The following is a 24,932-nucleotide window of genomic DNA, read 5'->3' as shown; positions in this document are numbered from 1 at the left end:
AAGGTGTTAGCATGGAGCGTCTAACATACGCAGGGTGGGCTAAGGCATTAGCATGGAGCGTCTAACATACGCAGGAATGGGCTAAGGCATTAGCATGGAGCGTCTAACATACGCAGGAATGGGCTAAGGCTTTAGCATGGAGCGTCTAACAACCGCAGGGTGGGCTAAGGCATTAGCATGGAGCGTCTAACATACGCAGGAATGGGCTAAGGCTTTAGCATGGAGCGTCTAACATACGCAGGGTGGGTTAAGGTGTTAGCATGGAGCGTCTAACATAGCCAGGTTGGACTAAGGTGTTAGCATGGAGCGTCTAACATAGCCAGGTTGGACTAAGGTGTTAGCATGGAGCGTCTAACATAGCCAGGGTGGGCTAAGGTGTTAGCGTGAGGAGCCAATCAACATTCACTTAATCATGATAAGTTAAAGCAAAAATAACTTTTGCCACTTTAAGTTTCATTTAGTCTTTTGACTGCAGGTACCTGGACACCTTTCATCGAGCCGGTCTTCTGTTGGCTCGAGACTTCACACACCTGGACCACGATGCCTTTGTCAGTCTGGGTATAACCGCCACTGGACACAGGAAGAGAATCCTACGATTGCTCAATCACCTTCAGAGGATGGAAAGTCAAAGAGCCAATCAGAAAGCTAATCTCCCACGCGACCGCTGTCAGTCTGTAACAGACATTTCCTCAACAGAGCGAGGTCACAGTGCTGCATTGCTCTGTCAGTCGCCAGGACCCGTGAACTTTGAGGCATTCAGGAACAGCTCGGCTCCGAACCTCTGCGCCATGTTGACCAACTCTGAGGCCAGCAGACCGGTGGTGAAGCCAGTTCCCAAACCCAGAACGGTCTTCAACCGCCGTAGGACAGCGCCCATCCACTTCTGTCCAACACCGGACCCTGAACCGCCCCCACCCAGGAGGCTTTCCCAGGAGTCCATCTGTTTTACTGTGTTAGACGATTTGACCTCAGGGGACACGCCCACATCTGATGACAGGTTGACCTCTGTGCTCAGCAACAGGTCAACCACATCCAGCCAAAAACCGAGGCAGGCGGAGAGGAGGAGGCCGAGTCGTAGCTTGTCTCTATCAGACGCTGGACGGTTGTTACCTCCAGTTCCTCCGAGACTGAACCGTGGGATCCCCTCTGCCATGTTCCAGGGGTCCCCACCCTCCTCTTCCTCTTCTTCACCTGTACGGTCAGAGCAGGACCAGACGCCTCCTGTAACTTCCTGTCCAAGTAGTCTTGAAAACAGCAGACTCTCTGGATCCCCTGGTTCCCCCAGAGGTGGTGGGATGGAGATGGTCTCCAACGAGATCTACTGGGGGACTTCACCTGGTTCTACTGGCCCCAGTGGAGGGAGGAGTTACTGGAGCCAGCAGTCAGCTCCTCCGACTCCACCCAGACCAACACCAGACAGAAACCCTGAAAGGAACAGGTAGGTCCCTCTCAACTTGTTTCTAGACCAGTGTCCAAATAACGAGGTTCATTCACTTAGTTTTTTAAGCTAAATTTTGTGTGAAGATACGTCCACGTTGTCAGCCTAAATACGTTCTACCAACCTTTGATCAACCAGCCGACCGACACCTCGCAAGGAATTACTTACCGACCAACCCCAGGGTTGTGGTTGCAGGAGGCTCGTTGGATCGTTGGCTGTTTGACCAGCATCTGGATCCTCATACACCCACACCATTCGTTGACGATGGGAGGGCAGAACTGTTTCAACACTTGTAGTATTAAGAACAATTTTAACGCCAGGTCGACAACAATAAAGTTAGATTGGGACACACGATCAGTAGATGCAGTGTTTTTGTAGCTGGACCTATGAGGACTACACGTCATGATGTCACCACAAATCATTCAACTACTAAAGTCAGTTACTGAATGCTTATTTATTGTTTGTGTGATTTCAGTGGCAGCACTTTAAGTAAAAGCTCTTCAGGATCAGCCAGAGGTGAGTACCGACATATAGAAACATGACGCATGCGGTTTTACTCAAAATTACATTTATATCAACAACCATGTGAATCTGGATCCTGTTTATTTTGGCCTTTATTGATTTGATGACTGTTTGTGTGGTTCAATAACCAAAGCAGGGTCAGTTTGGGGTCACGTTACCATCCTGACCCTAACCCTAACCCCCATCTGGGCTGCAGTTCCCAGGTAACTCATCGTTTTCTGTTCAACAGCTTCAACAGACGACCCTGAGGAGGAGATCAGCCCCTACTGTGAAACCGTTTTCATAACCAGAAGGAATCCCCATCCCTGTGAGGTGAGACAGAAGACAGACAGCTCATTCTTATTCAATTCAATTCAATTCAGTTTATTTTGTATAGCCCAATATCACAAATTACAAATTTGCCTCAGAGGGCTTTACAATCTGAACACATACGACATCCCTGACCTTTGACCTCACATCGGATCAGGAAAAACTCCCCAAAAATAACCTTTGACAGGGAAAAAAGGGAAGAACCCTTCAGGAGAGCAACAGAGGAGGATCCCTCTCCCCGGATGGACAGATGAATAGATGTCATGTGACCAGATGAACAGAGTTACAGAGTTACATAAACACATTACATGAATATGACAATGTATGAATGGAACTCCAATCCATGAAACACAAGGAGGTATAGAGGAGGAGGGGGGGGGGGGCCTCAGCAGGGCCAATGGGAGGCCGGCTCACCAGCATCAGACACCTCCAGGTCCAATGGACCCTATGAGACGTGAAGTCACAACGACTCCGGGGAGGAAGCAGAGTTAATAAGGTGCAATGGAGAGATGTAAATTCATCCATAAGGAGAGAGAGAAGAGGAGAGAGGTGCTCAGTGTATCCTAAAACATCCCCCAGCAGCCTATAAGCCTATAGCAGCATATCAAGGGGCTGGACCAGGGCAAACCTGATTCAGCCCTAACTATAAGCACTATTAAAGAGGAAAGTCTTAAGTCTATTCTTAAATGAGGTGACTGTGACTCTTATCCTCCCCTCCTCTCCCTTTCTCTCTTTGCATCCTCATCACACTGGCTGATGAAGCCCAGGTGGAGAAAGATCAGCTTAATGTAACTGAAATATGGTCTGTAAAATATAATGAATAGCTTAACATGTGCTTCGTCATAATATCACAAAGAAATTCGATCAAGATGAGCCGTTAAATTGCTTCTGACATTGAAGTAATTCCAAAGATATGCAAACCATGAAGGAACACTCCATCCAGGTGAAGGTGTTTGGAGACAAAGAGGAGGTTGTCCATCAGAGAAGGTAGGTGCCACTATAAGTGAACCCCCACTTGGAGGTTGTTGGGATTAAACTTCTGTGATGAGAGAAATGTGCTCTTCAAATGTTGTATCCTGCAGAATGAAAGAAGCCGACTGGAGGATAAACATGCAGAGGATCATGGGTAAGACACTGTTTATGTTTGCTAAACAAAGACAAACTAAGATTATATTCATAATGAGAGAGCAATGAGACACATTTATCTCAATATAATAGTTTTTTCCTCATTCATCACGAGGCAGACTGATTTTGTAAGACAAATATATAAAATGGTATCATCTGCATATTGTCGGCACTCTGAATGCCCCTCGGTTCTGTACCTGGCCCACATTATCCTTTAGACAGACTTCTTAAAGTGTGTGTTTAGCATAAGCTTGTGTTGAGTTTCATACGGAGGCTCACAGTTCATTCTCGGCCTGTGAAACAGCAGCTGAGAAAGCTGCAGAACGGTTACTCCATGGACCAGGTGAGAAGTTGTATTTCTACTTCAGGCTGCAGAAGTTCTCCTGGACGAGGCGCTTGTCTCAGGCGCTTCACTCCGGAGACTCTCAGGGCTACAGCACCGTCGGTGAGCCTCCACCCGCCATCCGCTACCTCTCGCTGCCGACGCACAGCTTCGCTTCAGAGGCCGACGAGGACCTGATCATCTCCCCTTACGCCAGCTACACCTCCCTGACGGAGAGAGCCCCGCCCATCATCAGCGGCTGGCTGGACAAGCTGTCTCCACAGGGGTGCGTTTGATAGATAGAAGATAGATAGATAGATAGATAGATAGATAGATAGATAGATAGATAGATAGATAGATAGATAGATAGATAGATAGATAGATAGATAGATAGATAGATAGATAGATAGATAGATAGATAGATAGATTGATAGCAGCAAACAAGAGCATATTAAATTTAAGAAAATTAATCAGGCGTCATATTTTGCTGCGAGTGTCAGTTAATGGTCCATCAAGCGGCTTCAAGATGATTCACAGCTTCTGTTCCCTCATAGCTAGCTCGAAGAACTCTGTGTGTGTTTGTCAGGGGTCAAAGGTCAGCGTTGGCTGTAGTGCTGCATCTCCTCTCTGCTCCTCATTGTGTCTTCTTCCTCCTGAGGACCTGCCTCTGCCTCGTCATCTTCCTTTCCTCCTCTTCTTCTTCATCATCCTCCACTCGGTGTGTCTTCTCTTCCTTTCCTCCCATTTCTATTTAAAACTAGAACGTTCTTCTGTGTTTTTTAAATAGGAGTTCCACCAATATTTGTTCATCAAAATCAATACCGACACCAATATGGAATATTTTCATCCCAAAGCTGAGTGGAAACTACAATGTAACACAACAACCACCAGTCAACTGGGCCGTATCTTTGTGTCTTTGTGTCTTTGTGTCATTTTTATCGCTGTTGCTTTGTTTTGTTCTATCTTTGTATTTTGCATCTTTACATCTCAGTGTTTTGCGGCGTTGTGTCTGTGTCTGTGTGTCTTTGTTGTAAAAGTGATTGCTTCACTCTGAATGTGAAGTCCGTTTTATCTTTCAGGAACTACGTTTTCCAGAAGCGCTACGTGAAGTTTGATGGCAAAAACCTGATGTACTACGGCAGTGAGAAGGTAACTACAGCAGCAGGCAGCTATCTGAAGAGTTGGCCTCCGTGGTCACCACATAGAGATGAAGACGATGGTCTGTAAAGTGGTTTCCTGTCACCTGCTCTGTCTCAGGACGTCTACGCTAAAGGAGTGATCCCATTGGCTGCCATCCAGATGGCCCGCCCCGCCAAAGACAACAAGTTTGAAGTCGTGACGAGTCACAGAATCTTTGTTTTCAGGACGGATAATGAAGGTAGCACACACACACACACACACACACACACACACACACACACACCTGATGGTGGTGATGGTGATGATGGTGATAATGATGGTGGTGATGATGATGTGATGGTGGTGATAATGATGGTGGTGATGATGGTGATAATGATGATGATGATGGTGATGATGATGATGATGATGGTGATGTCTCAGTGCTGAGGCTGCGGTGGGTCGGCACACTGCAGGAACACATCAGAGATCAGCTGGCGTTCGGTCGGCGGCGCTTCGGTCCCGGATCGCACTGCCAGAAACACGGAGTCCTGGAGCTGAAGGGGACCAAGTCCAGAGTGTATGCCGCCATCAACACCGAGCAGATCTGGATCTACAAGAGTGAACAGGTGAGACGTTTATCACGTGAATGCAAACTCAAACTGATGGAGGACTTCTTGTTAAAACAAGACGATCCTTCAAAAAGACTTTACGTGTCTGACCAGCTGGGCTTCGTGTTGCTGACGACTCTTCTGTGTGTCAGTGTTTTCGTAACGGAATCGGCATCACGGTGATCGAAGCTCGAGGATCGACGATTAGAGACGGAAAACACAAGAGCTTTGAGCTCATCACTCCGTACAAGAGCTTCAGGTATCCTCTCTCACGGACACGGTCCCTCATGCGCCACCTGTGCTGTAACAGAGACCATAAAGACTGGGGTCAGGTCCTATCTGCCAGTCTCTGCTAGTCGTTACCAGTCTTTGCTTGTCTCTGCCAGTCTTTACTAGTCTTTACCAGTCTCTGCTAGTCTTTGCCACTCTTTACTAGTCTTTACCAGTCTCTGCTAGTCTTTACCAGACTTTACCAGTCTCTGCTAGTCTTTGCTAGTCTTTGCTAGTCTCTGCTAGTCTTTGCTAGTCTCTGCTAGTCTTTGCCAGTCTTTTCTAATCTCTGCTAGTCTTTGCCAGTCTCTGCTAGTCTCTGCTAGTCTTGCTAGTCTTAGTCAGTCTCTCCCAGTCTCTGCTAGTCTCTTCTAGTCTCTGCCGGTCTCGTCCTCGCCCCTTCCAACCAGCCTCTGCTCCGCCCCCTTAGCTTCACGGCGGACTCGGACCGGGAGAAGCGGGACTGGATGGAGGCCCTGCAGGAGGCCATCGCAGAGACCCTGTCGGACTACGAGGTGGCCGAGAAGATCTGGTCCAACCGATCCAACCGGATGTGTGCCGACTGCAAGGCCCTGAACCCGGACTGGGCCTCCATCAACCTGTGTGTGGTCATCTGCAAGAACTGTGCAGGTACCCGGGTCCGAACGAGACCTGATCAGAATGACCAGAATGACAGGGATTGATGACGTTACCAGTGTGTGTGTGTGTGTGTGTGTGTGTGTGTGTGTGTGTCTGCAGGGCAGCACAGAGGTCTGGGGACGATGGTCTCGAAGGTTCAGAGTCTGAAACTGGACACCAGCGTGTGGAGCAACGAGATCGTTCAGGTTAGACCAGAACCGGCCGGTCCCAGAGTTCATAGATCTGGAGTTACACTCGTAACTATTTCAGTGGTTTCAGCCCTTGTTTGTGTGATTGTTTGTTTGTTTGTGTGATTGTTTGTGTGTGTCAGCTGTTCATCATGCTGGGGAACGACCGGGCCAACGACTTCTGGGCGGCTCGGCTGTCCGTGTCGGAGGAGCTGGACTGCGACGCCCTGCCGGACCGGAGGAGGGAGTTCATCTCCCAGAAGTACCGCGAGGGTCGATACCGTCTCCCTCACCCCAGATTCAGCTGCCAGGAGGAGCTGCTCAAGGTCAAGGTCACACCATACAACATGTACCACATCCACAAGTTCAAGGTCACACAGTGTACACACACACCATATCCACAAGGTCAAGGTCACATACTTCACTCTTTACTATCATTAGATCACTGATTTATAGGAGAATACCTTAGTTTAGTCTGAGTTTAACATCAGGAATCTGCAGCTCATATATAATAGATATAATTATATATAATAATATTAATAATAATAATAGATATATTCATAGACATAGATATAATTATATATAATAATAATAATAATAATAAAAATATATTATATATATTAACTATATATAATTTATATAATAATAGATATAATTATATATATCATAATAATATATAGAATTATATATATATTAATATATATTATAATAGATATAATTGTATCTATATATCATAATAATATAATATATTACCCTAAATATTAACCCTATTCCTTTATAATAATAGATATAATAATAGATATAGGGTATCCTCTGCATAACAATGAAAGTGTTTTTTCTGATAATATTGCCTAAAAGAAGCATAAGTTATCTCTCTCTCTCTCACTCTAAGTACATGTCTCTCTCTCTCTCACTCTAAGTACATGTCTCTCTCTCTCACTCTAAGTACATGTCTCTCTCTCTCACTCTAAGTACATGTCTCTCTCTCTCACTCTCAGTACATGACTCTCTCTAACACTCTCAGTACATGTCTCTCTCTCTCTCACTCTCAGTACATGTCTCTCTCTCTCTCACTCTAAGTACATGTCTCTCTCACTCTCAGTACATGACTCTCTCTCTCACTCTCAGTACATGTCTCTCTCTCTCACTCTAAGTACATGTCTCTCTCTCTCTCACTCTCAGTACATGTCTCTCTCTCTCTCACTCTCAGTACATGTCTCTCTCTCTCACTCTAAGTACATGTCTCTCTCTCTCTCACTCTCAGTACATGTCTCTCTCTCTCACTCTAAGTACATGTCTCTCTCTCTCTCACTCTCAGTACATGACTCTCTCTCACCACCAGGTCTTGTGCTCGGCGGTCTCTGAACAGACTCTTCTAAAAACTGTCACTCACATTTTCTCGGAGGCGGAGTCAGCTCACCTCTTAGACGACTCCAATTGCTACCAACGACATCATCACCTGCTGGATCGTTACACCGCGTCAGGTCTGGTCTCTACTGGTCTCTACTGGTCTCTACTGTCTGTGCTTTGCGTCAGGTCTGGTCTCCACTGTACTTTGCATCAGGTCTGGTCTCTACTGGTCTAATCAGTAGTGATTGAGGTCAGTAGTTATGAGGTTAGTAGTAATTTAGGTCAGTAGTGATTGAGGTCAGTAGTGATTGGGGTCAGTAGTTATGAGGTCAGTAGTGATTGTGGTCAGTAGTTATTCAATTCAAATCAGTTTATTTTGTATAGCCCAATATCACAAATTTGCCTCAGAGGGCTTTACAATCTGTACACATACGACATCCCTGACCTTTGACCTCACATCGAATCAGTTAGTTAGTCAGTTAGTTATGAGGTCAGTAGTTATGAGATCAGTAGTGATTGAGGTCAATAGTTATGAGGTCAGTAGTGATTGAGGTCAATAGTTATGAGGTCAGTAGTGATTGAGGTCAATAGTTATGAGGTCAGTAGTGATTGAGGTCAGTAGTGATCGAGGTCAATAGTTATGAGATCAGTAGTGATTGAGGTCAATAGTTATGAGATCAGTAGTGATTGAGGTCAATAGTTATGAGGTCAGTAGTGATTGAGGTCAGTAGTTATGAGATCACTAGTGATTGAGGTCAATAGTTATGAGGTCAGTAGTGATTGAGGTCAGTAGTGATTGAGGTCAATAGTTATGAGGTCAGTAGTGATTGAGGTCAGTAGTGATCGAGGTCAATAGTTATGAGATCAGTAGTGATTGAGGTCAATAGTTATGAGATCAGTAGTGATTGAGGTCAATAGTTATGAGGTCAGTAGTGATTGAGGTCAGTAGTTATGAGATCACTAGTGATCGAGGTCAATAGTTATGAGATCAGTAGTGATTGAGGTCAATAGTTATGAGATCAGTAGTGATTGAGGTCAATAGTTATGAGGTCAGTAGTGATTGAGGTCAGTAGTTATGAGATCACTAGTGATTGAGGTCAGTAGTTATGAGGTCAGTAGTGATTGTGGAGGCTCTCTCTTATCAGCTCTGTTCCTGCCAGGAGGCTTTTATCTTGTTAAAGTTGCTTCAGTTAGCAGAGAAACTCAGAGGGTCAAATAATTTTATGCTACTGAGTCAGTCAGGACCAGAACGAGAACCAGGACCAGGACTAGAATCCACACCATGGACTCTGCCATCAATGTGATGTGTTGGTTATTCTGAAGAGGATTTGTTTGCTGTGTTTCTTCTTCTGTGTCGTGTTTGACTGCAGCTGAAACAGCCCTCTGTTCTCCCAGCAGACCCCAGTGTGTACGACGAGATCATGCAGCCTGTCCTCCACTCCGGGTACCTCTACAAGTCCAGCTCCGCCCACCGGGGGACGCTGTCCAGGAAAACTCGAGAAGGTGGGAGGAGGGTCAGCTGGGTCAGGTTTTAAGGAGTGAACAGAAACCAGCAGCAGATCTTTGGGAGCATGTCCCGGTATGTCTTCGTTCCCTGTGAAATGAAACCCACTGTGTCGCCGTCAGACTTCCAGAAGTTCTGGTGCTCGGTGGACCGGTCTCTGCTCTTCTACGAGTCGGACCGATCGGCCGATCCTTGCATGCAGATCGGCATCAAGGACATCGTGTGTCTGGGCGTCAGTCGCCCCGACTCCTCCAACAACAGCAACGGCTTCATCGACAGGTCGGTACCCTGCAGATGCATTCGTGACGTTGACGCCGTCAACGTCACGAATGCAGAAACCGTGTCCCTCCGTCTGTCCTCAGGTTCCGCTACACCTTCGAGTTGTATTTGACTTCAGAGAAGCTCTATCAGTTCGGTTTGGAGACGGCCGACGCCCTGCACAGCTGGACCAGATCCATCGGGAAGGTCTGAAATTCAGATGCTCTGTCCTAACTTCCACATTCGTGCCATTCGTGTCCTCGTTAGTTCCGATGTGACAAGATGTTTGCATGCTGCTCCACCCGTCTCCACCAGGCGGCCACCCCCCTCAGCTGTCACTGCCTGCTGACTCGGGAGTTCGAGCGGGTCGGCCTGCTGCGCTACAGAGCCATGTTGGACCCGCAGCAGTGGAAGGAGGCCTTTTTCGTCCTGCAGAAGTCCAACCTCTTCATCTGTCCCCGAACCGACGGAGCAGCGGAGGACATCATCAACCTGAACCGTCTGCAGGAGCTCAGTGAGTCCTGGTCCTGGTCTACCAACACACCGGGGGGGTCTGCCGGATTGATTAAGGTATAAAAAGTGTCTCTGTTTGCGTTGAAGGTATCACCTCCGACATGGAGAACCACGAGAAGAAGGACATCCTGGTTTTAGTGGAGAAAGGAAGGTAAGGTGAAGCGGCTCCTCTGCTGGACACCAGATCATCTGAACCTGCTTCTATTCTCCCTTCACAGTCTGGTTTTCCTGTCTCCGTCAGGACTCTGCACCTGCAGGGCCTCGGCCGCACAGACTTCTCTCTGTGGTACTCTGACATCCAGCGGGCGGCCGGCGGCAAAGGAAACGCTCTGAGGGAGCAGCAGCTGAGCAGGAACGACATCCCAATCATCGTGGACAGCTGCCTCGCCTTCATCACTCAGTACGGTGAGGAAGACGCACGAAGCCGATGCGTCAGAGCATCCCTCGTTCTGGTCTCATCACGACACCGCCTGTTGGAGGCCTTTTCCTCCTCTGAACATCAGCTGAGCTCTTCTTCAGTCCGTTAGGATGAAGCTGTAACTCTGACCTTCTCCCCTCAAAGTCCAGATGTTGTCAGGCCTGTGCAGAGTAGAAGGACTTGATTCAGACCGTTGCTGTAACGTCTTGACCTTGTGAGGACCTCCTCGTGGTTCAGGAAGTGTCTCAAAGTACTTTTGGTTTCACAGTGACGAGGTTTTGAAAAGTATTTATTGCTAAAGGACATCCAGGAAGTGTCCTCACTGAGCTTCTCTACACAAACACTGCATTTAATAAATTGTCTATATTTAGAATGATGGGACTCCTGGTTGAGCCCTGATCTGATGCAGGTTCAGCTTTAGTGCAGGTTGTGACGATCTGAGCATGCTCCACAGGTCTGGGCCACGAGGGGATCTACAGGAAGAACGGGGCCAAATCCAGAATCAAGCTCCTGATTGAAGAGTTTCGTAAAGACGCCCGGAACGTCAAACTGCGAATCGGAGACCACTTCATCGAGGACGTGACGGACGTCCTGAAGAGGTTCTTCAGGGAGGTCGACGACCCCATCTTCATGGCCGACCTTCACCCTCTGTGGCAGGGGGCCGCCAGTGAGTCCACTTCACTTAAGACCAGAGTTCAGTCTGAGGGCCTGGACTCTGGGACCAGAAGGGATCCGGTGTTGTTCAGAGGTTCTCCAGGATTCACTGTGATGGGCTTGAGGCTCAAAGGCCTCAAGCTGTCGAATGTACAATAACCATCATAGTCAATTATATATTTGATTAAAATCAACATGGAGTGAAACATTTCCTTTGACTTCAAATGAAGGTCAGTCAATAATACTATTTGGACACGATTCCACCGTTCCATGTTATATTGGCTATTTATAGACAAATATAAATTAATTTAGTTTGTTGGTTGAAGTGGATGAAATACGAGAAGAAATACTCCATTAGGAGTAAACAATGTATTATGAGCAGAATATACTGAAAGTATCAAGGTACTCGTCTTTTAAATGTCTCACATTATGACACATATTATTTTATCCCCAACAATTACACGTAAAAGCAATTTAATGTTGTAGTTTGTAAATGTGAAGACAGTTTTAGATGCTCTGTATACTACTGAGTATCTTAGTGGTGTAGTACTGCTTCATATCATATGATTTATATGTAAAAGTACCTGGAGGTCAAATGTAGTTTCCCTGTGAGACGTAGTGGAGTAAAAGTAGAAAGTAGCAAGATACTTGCTACAAGTACAAGTATATCAAAGTGGTGCTGAAGTCCAGTACTTGGGAGTAAAAGTACTCAGTATGAGCTCTAACTCCAGTAGCATCACTGTAGGGTTTGTATGAGGTTTGAAGGCGGTCCTGTTTCCTCAGAACTCCCTCAGAAGAGCCAGAGGTTGGACCGCTACAAAGAGATCATCCGGAGTCTCCCTCGAGTCAACAGGACCACCCTGGCGGCTCTCATCAGTCACCTGTACAGGTTAGCTCACTCCCCATGCAGCTCTGGAACCAGCAGTCTGCTTTGACTTCTTGTTACGTAACCTGGCTTCGCTTCCTCCAGAGTCCAGAAGTGTGCCGACCTGAACCAGATGTGCACCAAGAACCTGTCGCTGCTGTTCGCCCCCAGTCTGTTCCAGACCGACGGGAAAGGAGTGCACGAGGTGAAGATCGTAGAGGATCTGATCGACAACTACCTGGCCGTGTTTGATGTGAGTACCGCTCGGAGTCTGCGCCTCCTTTGTGAGAACTGGACTAACCCGGGAAGGTGTGCTCCCCTTCCAGATCGACGAGGAGCACCAGACTCAGATCGAGCTGGAAATCAGCCTCATCACCACCTGGAAGGACACTCAGGTACATTACTGCACTCAGATACTCATGATATATAGTTATTACTTAATACATACCGCAACAATCAATCATTATTTTAAGGCAGCAAATGAAACATAGATCCCCAGTTTCTGCTTTCAGAAGGTAACTTTAATCGATTCTGGTCATTAAATGTGTAATTAATTTTATTAATGAATCATTACGTTTGTAAGAAAAGAGTAATATTAATAAGTTCATGTTAATTATTAATAGGTTGTTAGTAATAGTTTGATAATAAGTTAGTAATAATAAGTTAGTAATAGTTTTATAATAATAAGTTAGTAATATGTTATTAATAATAGGTTAGTAATAGTTTTATAATAAGTTAGTAATAGCTTTATAATAAGTTAGTAATAGTTTGATAATAAGTTAGTAATCGTTTTATAATAAGTAAGTAATAGTTTGATAATAAGTTAGTAATAGTTTTATAATAAGTAGATAATAGTTTGATAATAAGTTAGTAATAGTTTTAGAATAAGTTAGTAATAATTTGATAATACGTTAGTAATAATAAGTTAGTAATAGTTGGATAATAAGTTGGTAATAGTTTGATAATAAATTAGTAATAGTTTGATGATAAGTTAGTAATACGAATAGTTTGATGATAAGTTACTAATACTTTGATAATAAGTTAGTAATACATTGATATTAAGTTAGTGATAGTTTGATGATAAGTTAGTAATACGTTAGTAATAATAAGTTAGTAATAATAAGTTAGTAATAGTTGTATAATAAGTTAGTAATACGTTATTAATAATAAGTTAGTGCTAGTTTTATAATAAGTTAAGTTGATAGTAAATAGTTAATAAGTTGAGTGATAAGAGAAATAGTTTGATAATAAGTTAGGCATGTTTGATAATAATTTAGTGATAGTTTGATGATAATTTAGTCATGGTTTGATAATAATTTAGTGATAGTTTGATAATAACTTAGTAATAGTTTGATAATAATTCAGTGATAGTTTGATGATAATTTAGTGATAGTTTGATGATAAGTTAGTAATAGTTTGATAATAACGTAGTAATAGTTTGAGGATAAGTTAGTAATAGCTTGATGATAATTCAGTGATAGTTTGATGATAATTTAGTGATAGTTTGATAACAACTTAGTAATAGTTTGAGGATAAGTTAGTAATAGTTTGATGATAAGTTAGTAATAGTTTGATTATAATTTAGTGATAGTTTGATAATTTAGTGATAGTTTGATGAAAAGTTAGTAATAGTTTGATAATAATGTAGTAATAGTTTGAGGATAAGTTAGTAATAGTTTGATGATAAGTTAGTAATAGCTTGATGATAATTTAGTGATAGTTTGATGATAAGTTAATGATAGTTTGATAACAACTTAGTAATAGTTTGAGGATAAGTTAGTAATAGTTTGATGATAAGTTAGTAATAGCTTGATGATAATTCAGTGATAGTTTGATGATATTTTAGTGATAGTTTGATAACAACTTAGTAATAGTTTGATGATAACTTAGTAATAGTTTGCTGATAATTTAGTAATAGTTTGATAACAACTTAGTAATAGTTAGTAATAGTAGTAACAAGTAGTATGTGAGCACTGATGAGGTCTCTGTGTGCAGCTGTCTCAGGCTGGAGATCTCATCATTGAGGTCTATCTGGAGATGAAGATACCAGACTGCTGCATCACTCTCAAAGTAAGTCTGAATATAGATTATTAAACTATTGATCCATGACTCATTATTAATTGATTGGTGCCCTGCAGGTTTCTCCCACCATGTGTGCTGAGGAGCTGACCAATCAGGTTCTGTTTATGAGGAACGTCCCGTCCGGAGACAAAGACGTCTGGATAACATTTGAAGCCATTGAGGACGGACAGCTGGGTGAGACACCTGAACACCTGTCTGTCTCTCTCTGACACACCTGAGGGATTCACTGAGAAGACACATTAGTGGCTCAGAGGGTCTTCAATGTCGCAAATGCTGGTCCGGACCAGTTTAAATTCAGGTTATGTCCTTTCTTTTGGTAAAGGATAGTCCAGTGTCTCTTATGATCAAGGAGATAGGGAAGGAAGCGTTAGAGCTCCTTTCCTAATCATTTAGAGGATTCTAGCAGCTCTCACATGAGTTCAGGGAGCCTGGGACATTCTACCTAATGGGTGTTGTTGTTGTTGATGATGATGTTGTTGTTGTTCTTGATGATGGTGTCAGAGCGGCCGTTACACCCCAAAGAGAAGGTCCTGGAGCAGGCTCTGCAGTGGTGCAAGATGGCCGACCCAAGCTCCGCCTACCTGGTGGTGAAGAGGGTTCCTAAAGGAGACGGGCTCACCATCCTCACCTGTACGTCACACACACTATGCTACACACTGCACACTATGCTACACACTATGCACTATACTACACACTATACACACTATGAACTATACTACACACAATACACACTATGCTAAACACTACACACTATGCTACACACTGTACACTATGCTACACACAACACACTATACACACTATGGACTATGCTACACACTATACACTATACACACTATGGACTATACTACACACTATACACAAACTACACACTATACTACACACTATACACTATACACAGTATGGACTATACTACACACTATACACTATACTACACACTATACACACTGTGGACTATACTCCACACTATGAACTATACTACACACTATACACACTGTGGACTATACTACACACTATACACACTATGGACTATACTACACACTATACACACTATGGACTATACTACACACTATACACACAGTGGACTATACTACACACTATACACACAGTGGACTATACTACACACTATACACACTATGGACTATACTACACACTATACACACTGTGGACTATACTACACACTATACTACACACTATACACACTATGGACTATACTACACACTATACACACTGTGGACTATACTACACACTATACACTATACTACACACTATACACACTATGGACTATACTACACACTATACACACTATGGACTATACTACACACTATACACACTGTGGACTATACTACACACTATACACTATACTACACACTATACACACTATGGACTATACTACACACTATGCACTATACTACATGCCCCTGTAGTTGAGACCACGCCCCTATAGTTGATGCCACGCCCCATTAGTTGATGCCACATCCCTGTTGTTGATACCACGGCCATGTAGTTGATGCCACGCCCCTTTAGTTGATGCCACGCCCCCCATGCCAGACCCCGGACAAAAGTCTGAACCTGAAAAAATAAGATATCGAAACTGTAAAAATAAAGATTGAAAGTTGAAAATATTAAATCTGCTACTGAAAAATTAAGAAATATATTTTATTCCAAAAAATCTGAACTGAATCAAAATTATATTTAACCCAACTAAACTTTTCATACACTTATTTTTATTTCGAATACATTGTTGAATTTTTCAAACCATTACTAACATATTACCAAACCATTACTAATATATTACCAAACCATTACTAACATATTACTAAACCATTACTAATGTATTACCAAACCATTACTAATATATTACCAAACCATTACTAATATATTACCAAACCATTACTAACATATTACCAAACCATTACTAACATATTACCAAACCATTACTAATGTATTACCAAACCATTACTAACATATTACCAAACCATTACTAACATATTACCAAACCATTACTAACTAATATTACCTGTCTCTCTCTCTCCCTGTCTCTCCCCCTCTCTCTCTCGCTCCCCCTGTCTCCCTCTGTGTGTCCAGCCTATAAGAGTGAGATCATGAAGATCGGTCTCCTGAGGTGTCGTGAAGAACCTCCGAAGCTCCTTCAGGGCAACCGGTTCCAGGAGCGGACGTTCCAGATCCTAAACCACAAGCTGCTGCTGCTGAAGGACAAGAAGGTAAGCGAGGGACGTGTCTCTCTCTGTCCCCCAGTAGACTCCCAGTCCCCGTCCCTCACTGGTCTTTGTCCTTGTTCAGAGCATCAAACCAGAGAAGGAGTGGTCTCTGAAGTCCATGAAGGTCTACATTGGCATCCGCAGGAAGCTCAAGGCTCCGAGCAGGTAAAGAGAGGACACTGAGGACACACTGAGACACTGAGGACACATTGAGAGACACACTGAGGACAATCAGAGACACTGAGGACACACTGAGAGACACTGAGGACACACTGAGACACTGAGGACACACCAAGAGACACACTGAGGACAATCAGAGACACTGAGGACACACTGAGAGACACTGAGGATAATCAGAGACACTGAGGACACACTGAGGACACTCAGAGAGACACACTGAGAGACACTGAGGACAATCAGAGACACTGAGGACACACTGAGACACACTGAGGACAATCAGAGACACTGAGGACACACCGAGAGACACTCAGTGTGTGTGTGTTTGTTTGTGTGTGTGTGTGCGTGTTTGTGCGTGCTTGTGTGTGTGTGTTTGTGCGTGCTTGTGTGTGTGTGTGAGGTCATCACTAATATCTCTGTTTCTGCAGGTGGGGCTTCACAGTGATGTCACACAAACACCAGCTGTAAGTATGGTGGATCAACCTCTGATGTCACAGCTGGTAGTACCACGTGTACTATATATGTACTTTATACATCTATCATTTTTAATAAAACATGTATTAGTTCATCAATAATCTGATACGAGACCCAGCTGTTATTTACTTGGATCATATTTTAATGTGTCAACGATAACATGACAGAAATATATCGTTTATGAATCATCTCTTGAGATCAATAACGTTTATGATCATCTCTTGAGATCAATAACGTTTATGATCATCTCTTGAAATCAATAACATTTATGAATCATCTCTTGAGATCAATAACGTTTATGATCATCTCTTGAGATCAATAACGTTTATGAATCATCTCTTGAAATCAATAACATTTATGAATCATCTCATGAGATCAATAACGTTTATGATCATCTCTTGAAATCAATAACGTTTATGATCATCTCTTGAAATCAATAACATTTATGATCATCTCTTGAGATCAATAACGTTTATGATCATCTCTTGAAATCAATAACGTTTATGATCATCTCTTGAAATCAATAACATTTATGAATCATCTCATGAGATCAATAACGTTTATGAATCATCTCTTGAAATCAATAACGTTTATGATCATCTCTTGAAATCAATAACGTTTATGATCATCTCTTGAGATCAATAATGTTTATGATCATCTCTTGAAATCAATAACGTTTATGAATCATCTCTTGAAATCAATAACATTTATGAATCATCTCATGAGATCAATAACGTTTATGATCATCTCTTGAAATCAATAACATTTATGAATCATCTCTTGAAATCAATAACATTTATGAATCATCTCATGAGATCAATAACATTTATGAATCATCTCTTGAAATCAATAACATTTATGAATCATCTCTTGAGATCAATAACGTTTATGATCATCTCTTGAGATCAATAACGTTTATGATCATCTCTTGAAATCAATAACATTTATGAATCATCTCATGAGATCAATAACGTTTATGATCATCTCTTGAAATCAATAACGTTTATGAATCATCTCTTGAAATCAATAACGTTTATGATCATCTCTTGAAATCAATAACATTTATGAATCATCTCATGAGATCAATAACGTTTATGAATCATCTCTTGAAATCAATAACGTTTATGAATCATCTCTTGAAATCAATAACGTTTATGATCATCTCTTGAAATCAATAACGTTTATGATCATCTCTTGAGATCAATAACGTTTATGATCATCTCTTGAAATCAATAACATTTATGAATCATCTCATGAGATCAATAACGTTTATGAATCATCTCTTGAAATCAATAACGTTTATGATCATCTCTTGAGATCAATAACGTTTATGATCATCTCTTGAAATCAATAACGTTTATGAATCATCTCTTGAAATCAATAACATTTATGAATCATCTCATGAGATCAATAACGTTTATGATCATCTCTTGAAATCAATAACATTTATGAATCATCTCTTGAAATCAATAACATTTATGAATCATCTCTTGAGATCAATAACGTTTATGATCATCTCTTTCAGGTTTCTCTGCTGCAGCTGTGAGGCCGAACTGTGGGACTGGATCACCAGCTTCCTCAAGGCTCAGGTCAGATTAACCTGTTTAATCTGAGGAACTGATCCAGGATCAGATCTCAGGTCAGATTAACTAATCCTGTTTAATCTGAGGAATTGATCCAGGATCAGACCTCAGGTCAGATTAACTAATCCTGTTTAATCTGAGGAACTGATCCAGGATCAGACCTCAGGTCAGATTAACTAATCCTGTTTAATCTGAGGAATTGATCCAGGATCAGACCTCAGGTCAGATTAACTAATCCTGTTTAATCTGAGGAATTGATCCAGGATCAGATCTCAGGTCAGATTAACTAATCCTGTTTAATCTGAGGAATTGATCCAGGATCAGACCTCAGGTCAGATTAACTAATCCTGTTTAATCTGAGGAACTGATCCAGGATCAGACCTCAGGTCAGATTAACTAATCCTGTTTAATCTGAGGAATTGATCCAGGATCAGACCTCAGGTCAGATTAACTAATCCTGTTTAATCTGAGGAATTGATCCAGGATCAGACCTCAGGTCAGATTAACTAATCCTGTTTAATCTGAGGAACTGATCCAGGATCAGACCTCAAATCAGATTAACTAATCCTGTTTAATCTGAGGAATTGATCCAGGATCAGACCTCAGGTCAGATTAACTAATCCTGTTTAATCTGAGGAATTGATCCAGGATCAGACCTCAGGTCATATTACTCTAATCCTGTTTAATCTGAAGAATTGATCCAGGATCAGACCTTAAATCAGATTACTCTAATCCTGTTTAATCTGAGGAATTGATCCAGGATCAGACCTCAGGTCAGATTAACTAATCCTGTTTAATCTGAAGAATTGATCCAGGATCAGACCTTAAATCAGATCACTCTAATCCTGTTTGATCTAAGGAACTGATCCAGGATCAGACCTCAAGTCTAATCCTGTTTAATCTGAAGAATTGATCCAGGATCAGACCTCAAGTCTAATCCTGTTTAATCTGAGGAACTGATCCGGGATCAGACCACAAATATAATCCTGTTTAATCTGAGGAACTGATCCAGGATCAGACCTCAAGTCTAATCCTGTTTAATCTGAAGAACTGATCCAGGATCAGACCTCAAGTCAGCCTGTCCTTCAGATGACTGAATCTGGTCATAGTCCGGTCCTCCTCAGGGACCGTGGTCTAGACGTGTCCTCACGGTCCCCCCTGTTGACTTGTCTCCAGAACGATGACCCGGGTCCTCCGGTTCTGAGGCGCCACTCGTCCTCAGATATCTCGAAGCAGAAGTTCGGCACGATGCCGCTCGTCCCAATCAGAGGACACGAGAGCAACAGCAGCATGCTGTCGGCCAATCAGACGCTGGTCAGTGCAAAGAGGCCCTTAATCTGCAACGTCTAATACAAGTACTTTAGGGTACTATGGCACAGTTTAGGTTACTTTAGGATACTTGAGTGTACTTTAGGATACTTTAGGGTACTTTGGGATAGTTTAGGTTACTTTAGGATACTTGAGTGTACTTTAGGATACTTTAGGGTACTATGGCACAGTTTAGGTTACTTTAGGATACTTGAGTGTACTTTAGGATACTTTAGGGTACTTTAGGGTACTATGGCACAGTTTAGGTTACTTTAGGATACTTGAGTGTACTTTAGGATACTTTAGGGTACTTTGGGATAGTTTAGGTTACTTTAGGATACTTGAGTGTACTTTAGGATACTTTAGGGTACTATGGCACAGTTTAGGTTACTTTAGGATACTTGAATGTACTTTAGGATACTTTAGGGTACTTTGGGGTACTTTGGGATAGTTTAGGTTACTTTAGGATACTTGAGTGTACTTTAGGATACTTTAGGGTACTTTAGGGTACTATGGCACAGTTTAGGTTACTTTAGGATACTTGAGTGTACTTTAGGATACTTTAGGGTACTTTGGGATAGTTTAGGTTACTTTAGGATACTGTAAGGTACTTTAGGATACTTGAGTGTACTTTAGGGTACTTTAGGATAGTTTAGGTTACTTTAGGATACTGTAAGGTATTTTAGGATACTTGAGTGTACTTTAGGATACTTTAGGGTACTATGGCACAGTTTAGGTTACTTTAGGATACTTGAGTGTACTTTAGGATACTTTAGGGTACTTTGGGATAGTTTAGGTTACTTTAGGATACTGTAAGGTACTTTAGGATACTTGAGTGTACTTTAGGATACTTTAGGGTACTTTAGGGTACTATGGCACAGTTTAGGTTACTTTAGGATACTTGAGTGTACTTTAGGATACTTTAGGGTACTATGGCACCGTTTAGGTTACTTTAGGATACTTGAGTGTACTTTAGGATACTTTAGGGTACTTTAGGGTACTATGGCACAGTTTAGGTTACTTTAGGATACTTGAGTGTACTTTAGGGTCCTTTAGGGTACTATGGCACAGTTTAGGTTACTTTAGGATACTTGAGTGTACTTTAGGATACTTTAGGGTACTTTGGGATAGTTTAGGTTACTTTAGGATACTGTAAGGTACTTTAGCATACTTGAGTGTACTTTAGGATACTTTAGGGTACTTTAGGATATTTTGGGATACTTGAGGGTGCTTTAAGATACTCGAGTGTACTTTAGGATACTTTAGGGCATTTTGGGATACTTTAGGGTACTTTGGGATAGTTTAGGTTATTTTAGGATCCTTTGGGATACTTTAGGTTACTTGAAGGTATTTTAGGTCACTTTGAGATACTTTAGGATAATTGTGGGTTCTTTGGGGTACTTGAGGATAATTTAGGATACTTGAGGGTACTTTAGGATATTTGAGGGTACTTGAGGGTACTTTAAGATACTTTCTCCTGTCAATCTACTGACTCATTGTTTGCTTCGTGTTTCAGACTTTTCATCCTGATAGTTAATAAATTTCACGTATCACTTGGCTCGGATTAGGTCCATCAATCATTTTAATAAAGTATTTAATTAGATGTTAAAATACTTTTACACTGAACGTTAAGAATCACATTTTTTCCTGTTCGGAGCGAAATTAAAAGATTATTTTATATTTTCTTCTCTGCAGAGAAAGTTACACGACAGACGGACTCTCTCCATGTACTTTGTGAGTAAATGTACTTTCATTGAGTACTTTCTGAGTAAATGTGTTTATATTGAGTACTTTGTGAGTATGTTATACTTTTATTCATTGAGTACTTTCTTGTGGAGGAGAATAACTTGATGCCTTATAGATCTATATAGATCTTTATATATAGATATATAAATATATTGATCTTTATATATGTATATATAAATATATGTATTGATCTTTAGATCTATATTGGTCTTTATATATAGATGTATAAATATATTTATTTTTATATATATTTATAAATATATATATATATACTGTATATGTATATGTAAAGATCCATATAGATCTTTATATAAATATATATATATATATGTATATATACATATATATATATATATATTTACACATATATATGTGTAATGATCCATATATATTTATATATATATATATATATTTACACATATAATATATATGTAAAGATCCATATAGATCTTTATATAAATATATATATATATGTATATATATACATATATATATATTTACGCACATATATATATATGTAAAGATCCATATAGATCTTTATATATACATATATATGTATATACATACATATATATATATATATATTTACGCACATATATATATGTATAGATCCATATATAAATATGTATTTCTGTTTGACCTCCAGCCCATGAAGGTGCAGCACGACTCGTTCGAGGAGCGCTCCGAGTCTCCTGATCTCCCCGAGCCGCTCTACGAGGAGGTCGGGGACTTCGGCCTGCAGGTCCTCAAGTCTCTGGAGACCAGCTTCCTGTCCGGCAGCACCGCGGAGACCCAGGAGGTCCCAGACCACCCGTCGCTCAGACTGGTTTCCCTCGAGACCGGACACTCGGACCACGTGACCATCCCCGACCCGGTTCTGACCGACGCCGGCTCCGTGGACGCTCTGGAGCGAGATGATGGAGGAGCCGACTGCAGCTCCATGGACCTGAACGCCTTCCAGCAGCCTGCACCGAGGAGGAGGAGGAGGGAGCAGGGAGTCTGTACTCCATCACAGGAGCTGCTGCTGCAGGAGCTGTGCTCTGCTTTCACCAGGAAGGAGGAGGAGGAGGAGGAGGAGGAAGAGGAGGAGCCATATGACGTCTGAGAGGAAACAGGAGCTCCTCTCAGCTCCTCCAACACTTGAACCCACAGAACCAGGAAGACGTCCACAATACGGAGAAAGGGAATATTATATTGGGTATTATTAATACTCTCAGAGTAATCAATCGTTACTTTGAATTTCTGTAGAGATGCTGCAGGTCCTGGATCTGCTGGTCCTGAACTTGAAATGTATCTTCATCAGGAGTCACAAGCGTGATTCACATTAATTATCATATTTAGGACGAGGTGCATTTGAAAGAGGACTTTTTTTAGAGAACAATGATTCAGGAGTTCAACCTCCAGCCCCGCCCCCCGCTGCTGCTGCCACTGTGATTGGCTTAGAGGTGCCCTGACTCCAGTGACATCACTGTTGGGTTGTGGCTGAAAGACTGAAGTGAAGAAGACGAAAGGAACCGTTGGTGTTTATTATATTATCTTATATTGTATCATATTATATTATATCATATTATATATTGTGGTATAATACATATTAGATATCTTTGTATTCTCTTTATGCCAAATAACAGAGTTCAGTGTCGTCATCAGGCTCATATGGCATCACTTCCTGTTAGTAAAAATGTTGCTTCCTGTTATATTAACTAGTGTACTGTAAAGATTAGAATAAAGAGCTTCCTGTAAACAAGTGCATATTAATTACTGTACATTTAATTTGACCAATGTTTCTTTCTGAAATCCTCTAAGTCCTCTTTTCCCATACTCCCGCGAAGTGTCCCACCCTTTCAAAATAAAAGCACCATTAAGTAACTGATTGTAATCCTGTAGCTCAGGATCAGGATTGTTTGTCAAAATAAAAAATTAGGATGAACCTAGAGTTTAAAAATAAAAGCCCCAGAAGTTTTTGTATTTATTTGTATATATATATATACAGTATATATTTTTATATATACATATATATATATAGAGAGAGAGAGAGAGAGAGAGAGAGAGAGATAATGACTATAGTACTGATACTTCATTAATAAGTATTACGGCCACTGGAGGAAAGGGGCGTTGTAGTTCCTCACCTCGGCCACCAGAGGCCGGTAGACACCAACAACACAAGACCCAATCCTTCAGAGAGATGAGAAAGCTTTATTGACCTCCAATGGAGAATATTACTATTTCCCACCAAATCAACAACAAACAATATGGAGGAAGAACCTGAGGAAACAATAAATACAAATACACAGTACAATAAATACATCCAACCCCTCCAGATGCTCCACCTTTCAAAGAGCTGCTGATGGGATCAATGTTCCTGAGACCTCATTATTTATGTATTCTATCTTCAGGTTGTTGAGTTTCCTCCAGATAATCATTCATACTTCATGTTGTTTCTGATGGGTTCACATCCAGAGTTCATGAAGTATCTTAAAGTTTGAATTAATTAGCAATGAGCTGCATCGTCTATTGTTTATAAGAGACTTGTTACGATATCAGACGCATCACTTTCATAACACTCTTGACTTTTCATACTCTTGTTTGTTGATCATGATTTATTGTACATTTCCATTTTTTTCATAATCAATAATCTGATTCTGATGGACCAGCTTCAAAACAGAACTTGTCAATTGTGAAGATGCTTCATAAAAAGTTTGAAGCCCTGAAGAGGAAGTTTCTCTGGTTTCTTGTATCTTGTAATCTCATTATTGTTGTTAAAAACATTAAAAAACATTCCGCCCAAAAGCAGCGGAACACCTCCTCATGTGATCATCAAATGTTCTTTCTCAGACAGGAAGTGAAGTTCCTACTCGGACAGGAAGTGATGCTTCTCCTCAGACAGGAAGTGATGCTCTAAATGACCAGCAGGTGGCACCAGATGCTCACCTTTCAAGAGTGACAGTTTATATGGTAGAAGTACTACCACCAAGTACTCCATTACAATGTAGTAGTACTACCACCAAGTACTCCATTACAATGTAGCAGTGCTACCACCAAGTACTCCATTACAATGTAGTAGTACTACCACCAAGTACTCCATTACAATGTAGTAGTACTACCAACAAGTACTCCATTACAATGAAGCACTGCATCCCTTCATGATGGTCTGTATATTTGCCTGAATCTTCTCCATGAAGGTCTAACCTCCTTATTATGGGATGTTCTGAAGCACTGCATCCCTTCATGATGGTCTGTATATTTGCCTGAATCTTCTCCATGA

At 41.6% G+C, this 24,932-nt stretch overlaps 1 protein-coding gene across 3 annotated transcripts in view; it reads left to right on the top strand.

Annotated features, from left to right (window-relative positions):
- Window positions 1-23,419, top strand: part of arap3 (ArfGAP with RhoGAP domain, ankyrin repeat and PH domain 3) — a 31,881-nt gene extending 8,462 nt beyond the window's left edge. Inside the window, exons 3-35 of one of the 3 annotated variants that reach the window (XM_034542985.1) lie at window positions 476-1,438; window positions 1,914-1,954; window positions 2,190-2,272; window positions 3,352-3,395; window positions 3,763-4,002; window positions 4,796-4,865; window positions 4,974-5,094; window positions 5,277-5,461; window positions 5,596-5,702; window positions 6,144-6,343; window positions 6,452-6,537; window positions 6,663-6,845; window positions 7,862-8,003; window positions 9,268-9,372; window positions 9,496-9,652; window positions 9,736-9,838; window positions 9,947-10,145; window positions 10,232-10,295; window positions 10,386-10,549; window positions 11,017-11,229; window positions 12,000-12,105; window positions 12,187-12,334; window positions 12,408-12,476; window positions 14,077-14,151; window positions 14,220-14,337; window positions 14,665-14,793; window positions 16,249-16,385; window positions 16,465-16,547; window positions 16,988-17,023; window positions 18,559-18,622; window positions 19,793-19,930; window positions 21,620-21,658; window positions 22,317-23,419. In XM_034542985.1, coding sequence (XP_034398876.1) covers window positions 476-1,438; window positions 1,914-1,954; window positions 2,190-2,272; window positions 3,352-3,395; window positions 3,763-4,002; window positions 4,796-4,865; window positions 4,974-5,094; window positions 5,277-5,461; window positions 5,596-5,702; window positions 6,144-6,343; window positions 6,452-6,537; window positions 6,663-6,845; window positions 7,862-8,003; window positions 9,268-9,372; window positions 9,496-9,652; window positions 9,736-9,838; window positions 9,947-10,145; window positions 10,232-10,295; window positions 10,386-10,549; window positions 11,017-11,229; window positions 12,000-12,105; window positions 12,187-12,334; window positions 12,408-12,476; window positions 14,077-14,151; window positions 14,220-14,337; window positions 14,665-14,793; window positions 16,249-16,385; window positions 16,465-16,547; window positions 16,988-17,023; window positions 18,559-18,622; window positions 19,793-19,930; window positions 21,620-21,658; window positions 22,317-22,775 — 5,071 coding nt within the window. In that variant the 3' untranslated portion in view covers window positions 22,776-23,419. Of the gene's footprint in view, window positions 1-475; window positions 1,439-1,913; window positions 1,955-2,189; window positions 2,273-3,351; window positions 3,396-3,762; window positions 4,003-4,795; window positions 4,866-4,973; window positions 5,095-5,276; window positions 5,462-5,595; window positions 5,703-6,143; window positions 6,344-6,451; window positions 6,538-6,662; window positions 6,846-7,861; window positions 8,004-9,264; window positions 9,373-9,495; window positions 9,653-9,735; window positions 9,839-9,946; window positions 10,146-10,231; window positions 10,296-10,385; window positions 10,550-11,016; window positions 11,230-11,999; window positions 12,106-12,186; window positions 12,335-12,407; window positions 12,477-14,076; window positions 14,152-14,219; window positions 14,338-14,664; window positions 14,794-16,248; window positions 16,386-16,464; window positions 16,548-16,987; window positions 17,024-18,558; window positions 18,673-19,792; window positions 19,931-21,619; window positions 21,659-22,316 lie in introns of those variants that run through there. The other 2 variants (XM_034542984.1, XM_034542986.1) reach the window with 2 other exon arrangements.
- Window positions 23,420-24,932: the final 1,513 nt, after the last annotated feature.

This window comes from Cyclopterus lumpus, chromosome 10 (assembly GCF_009769545.1).
Source record: "Cyclopterus lumpus isolate fCycLum1 chromosome 10, fCycLum1.pri, whole genome shotgun sequence".
NCBI lineage: Eukaryota > Metazoa > Chordata > Actinopteri > Perciformes > Cyclopteridae > Cyclopterus > Cyclopterus lumpus.
Note: the sequence above shows the minus strand (reverse complement) of the source record. Positions and strands in the feature narration are given on the sequence as shown.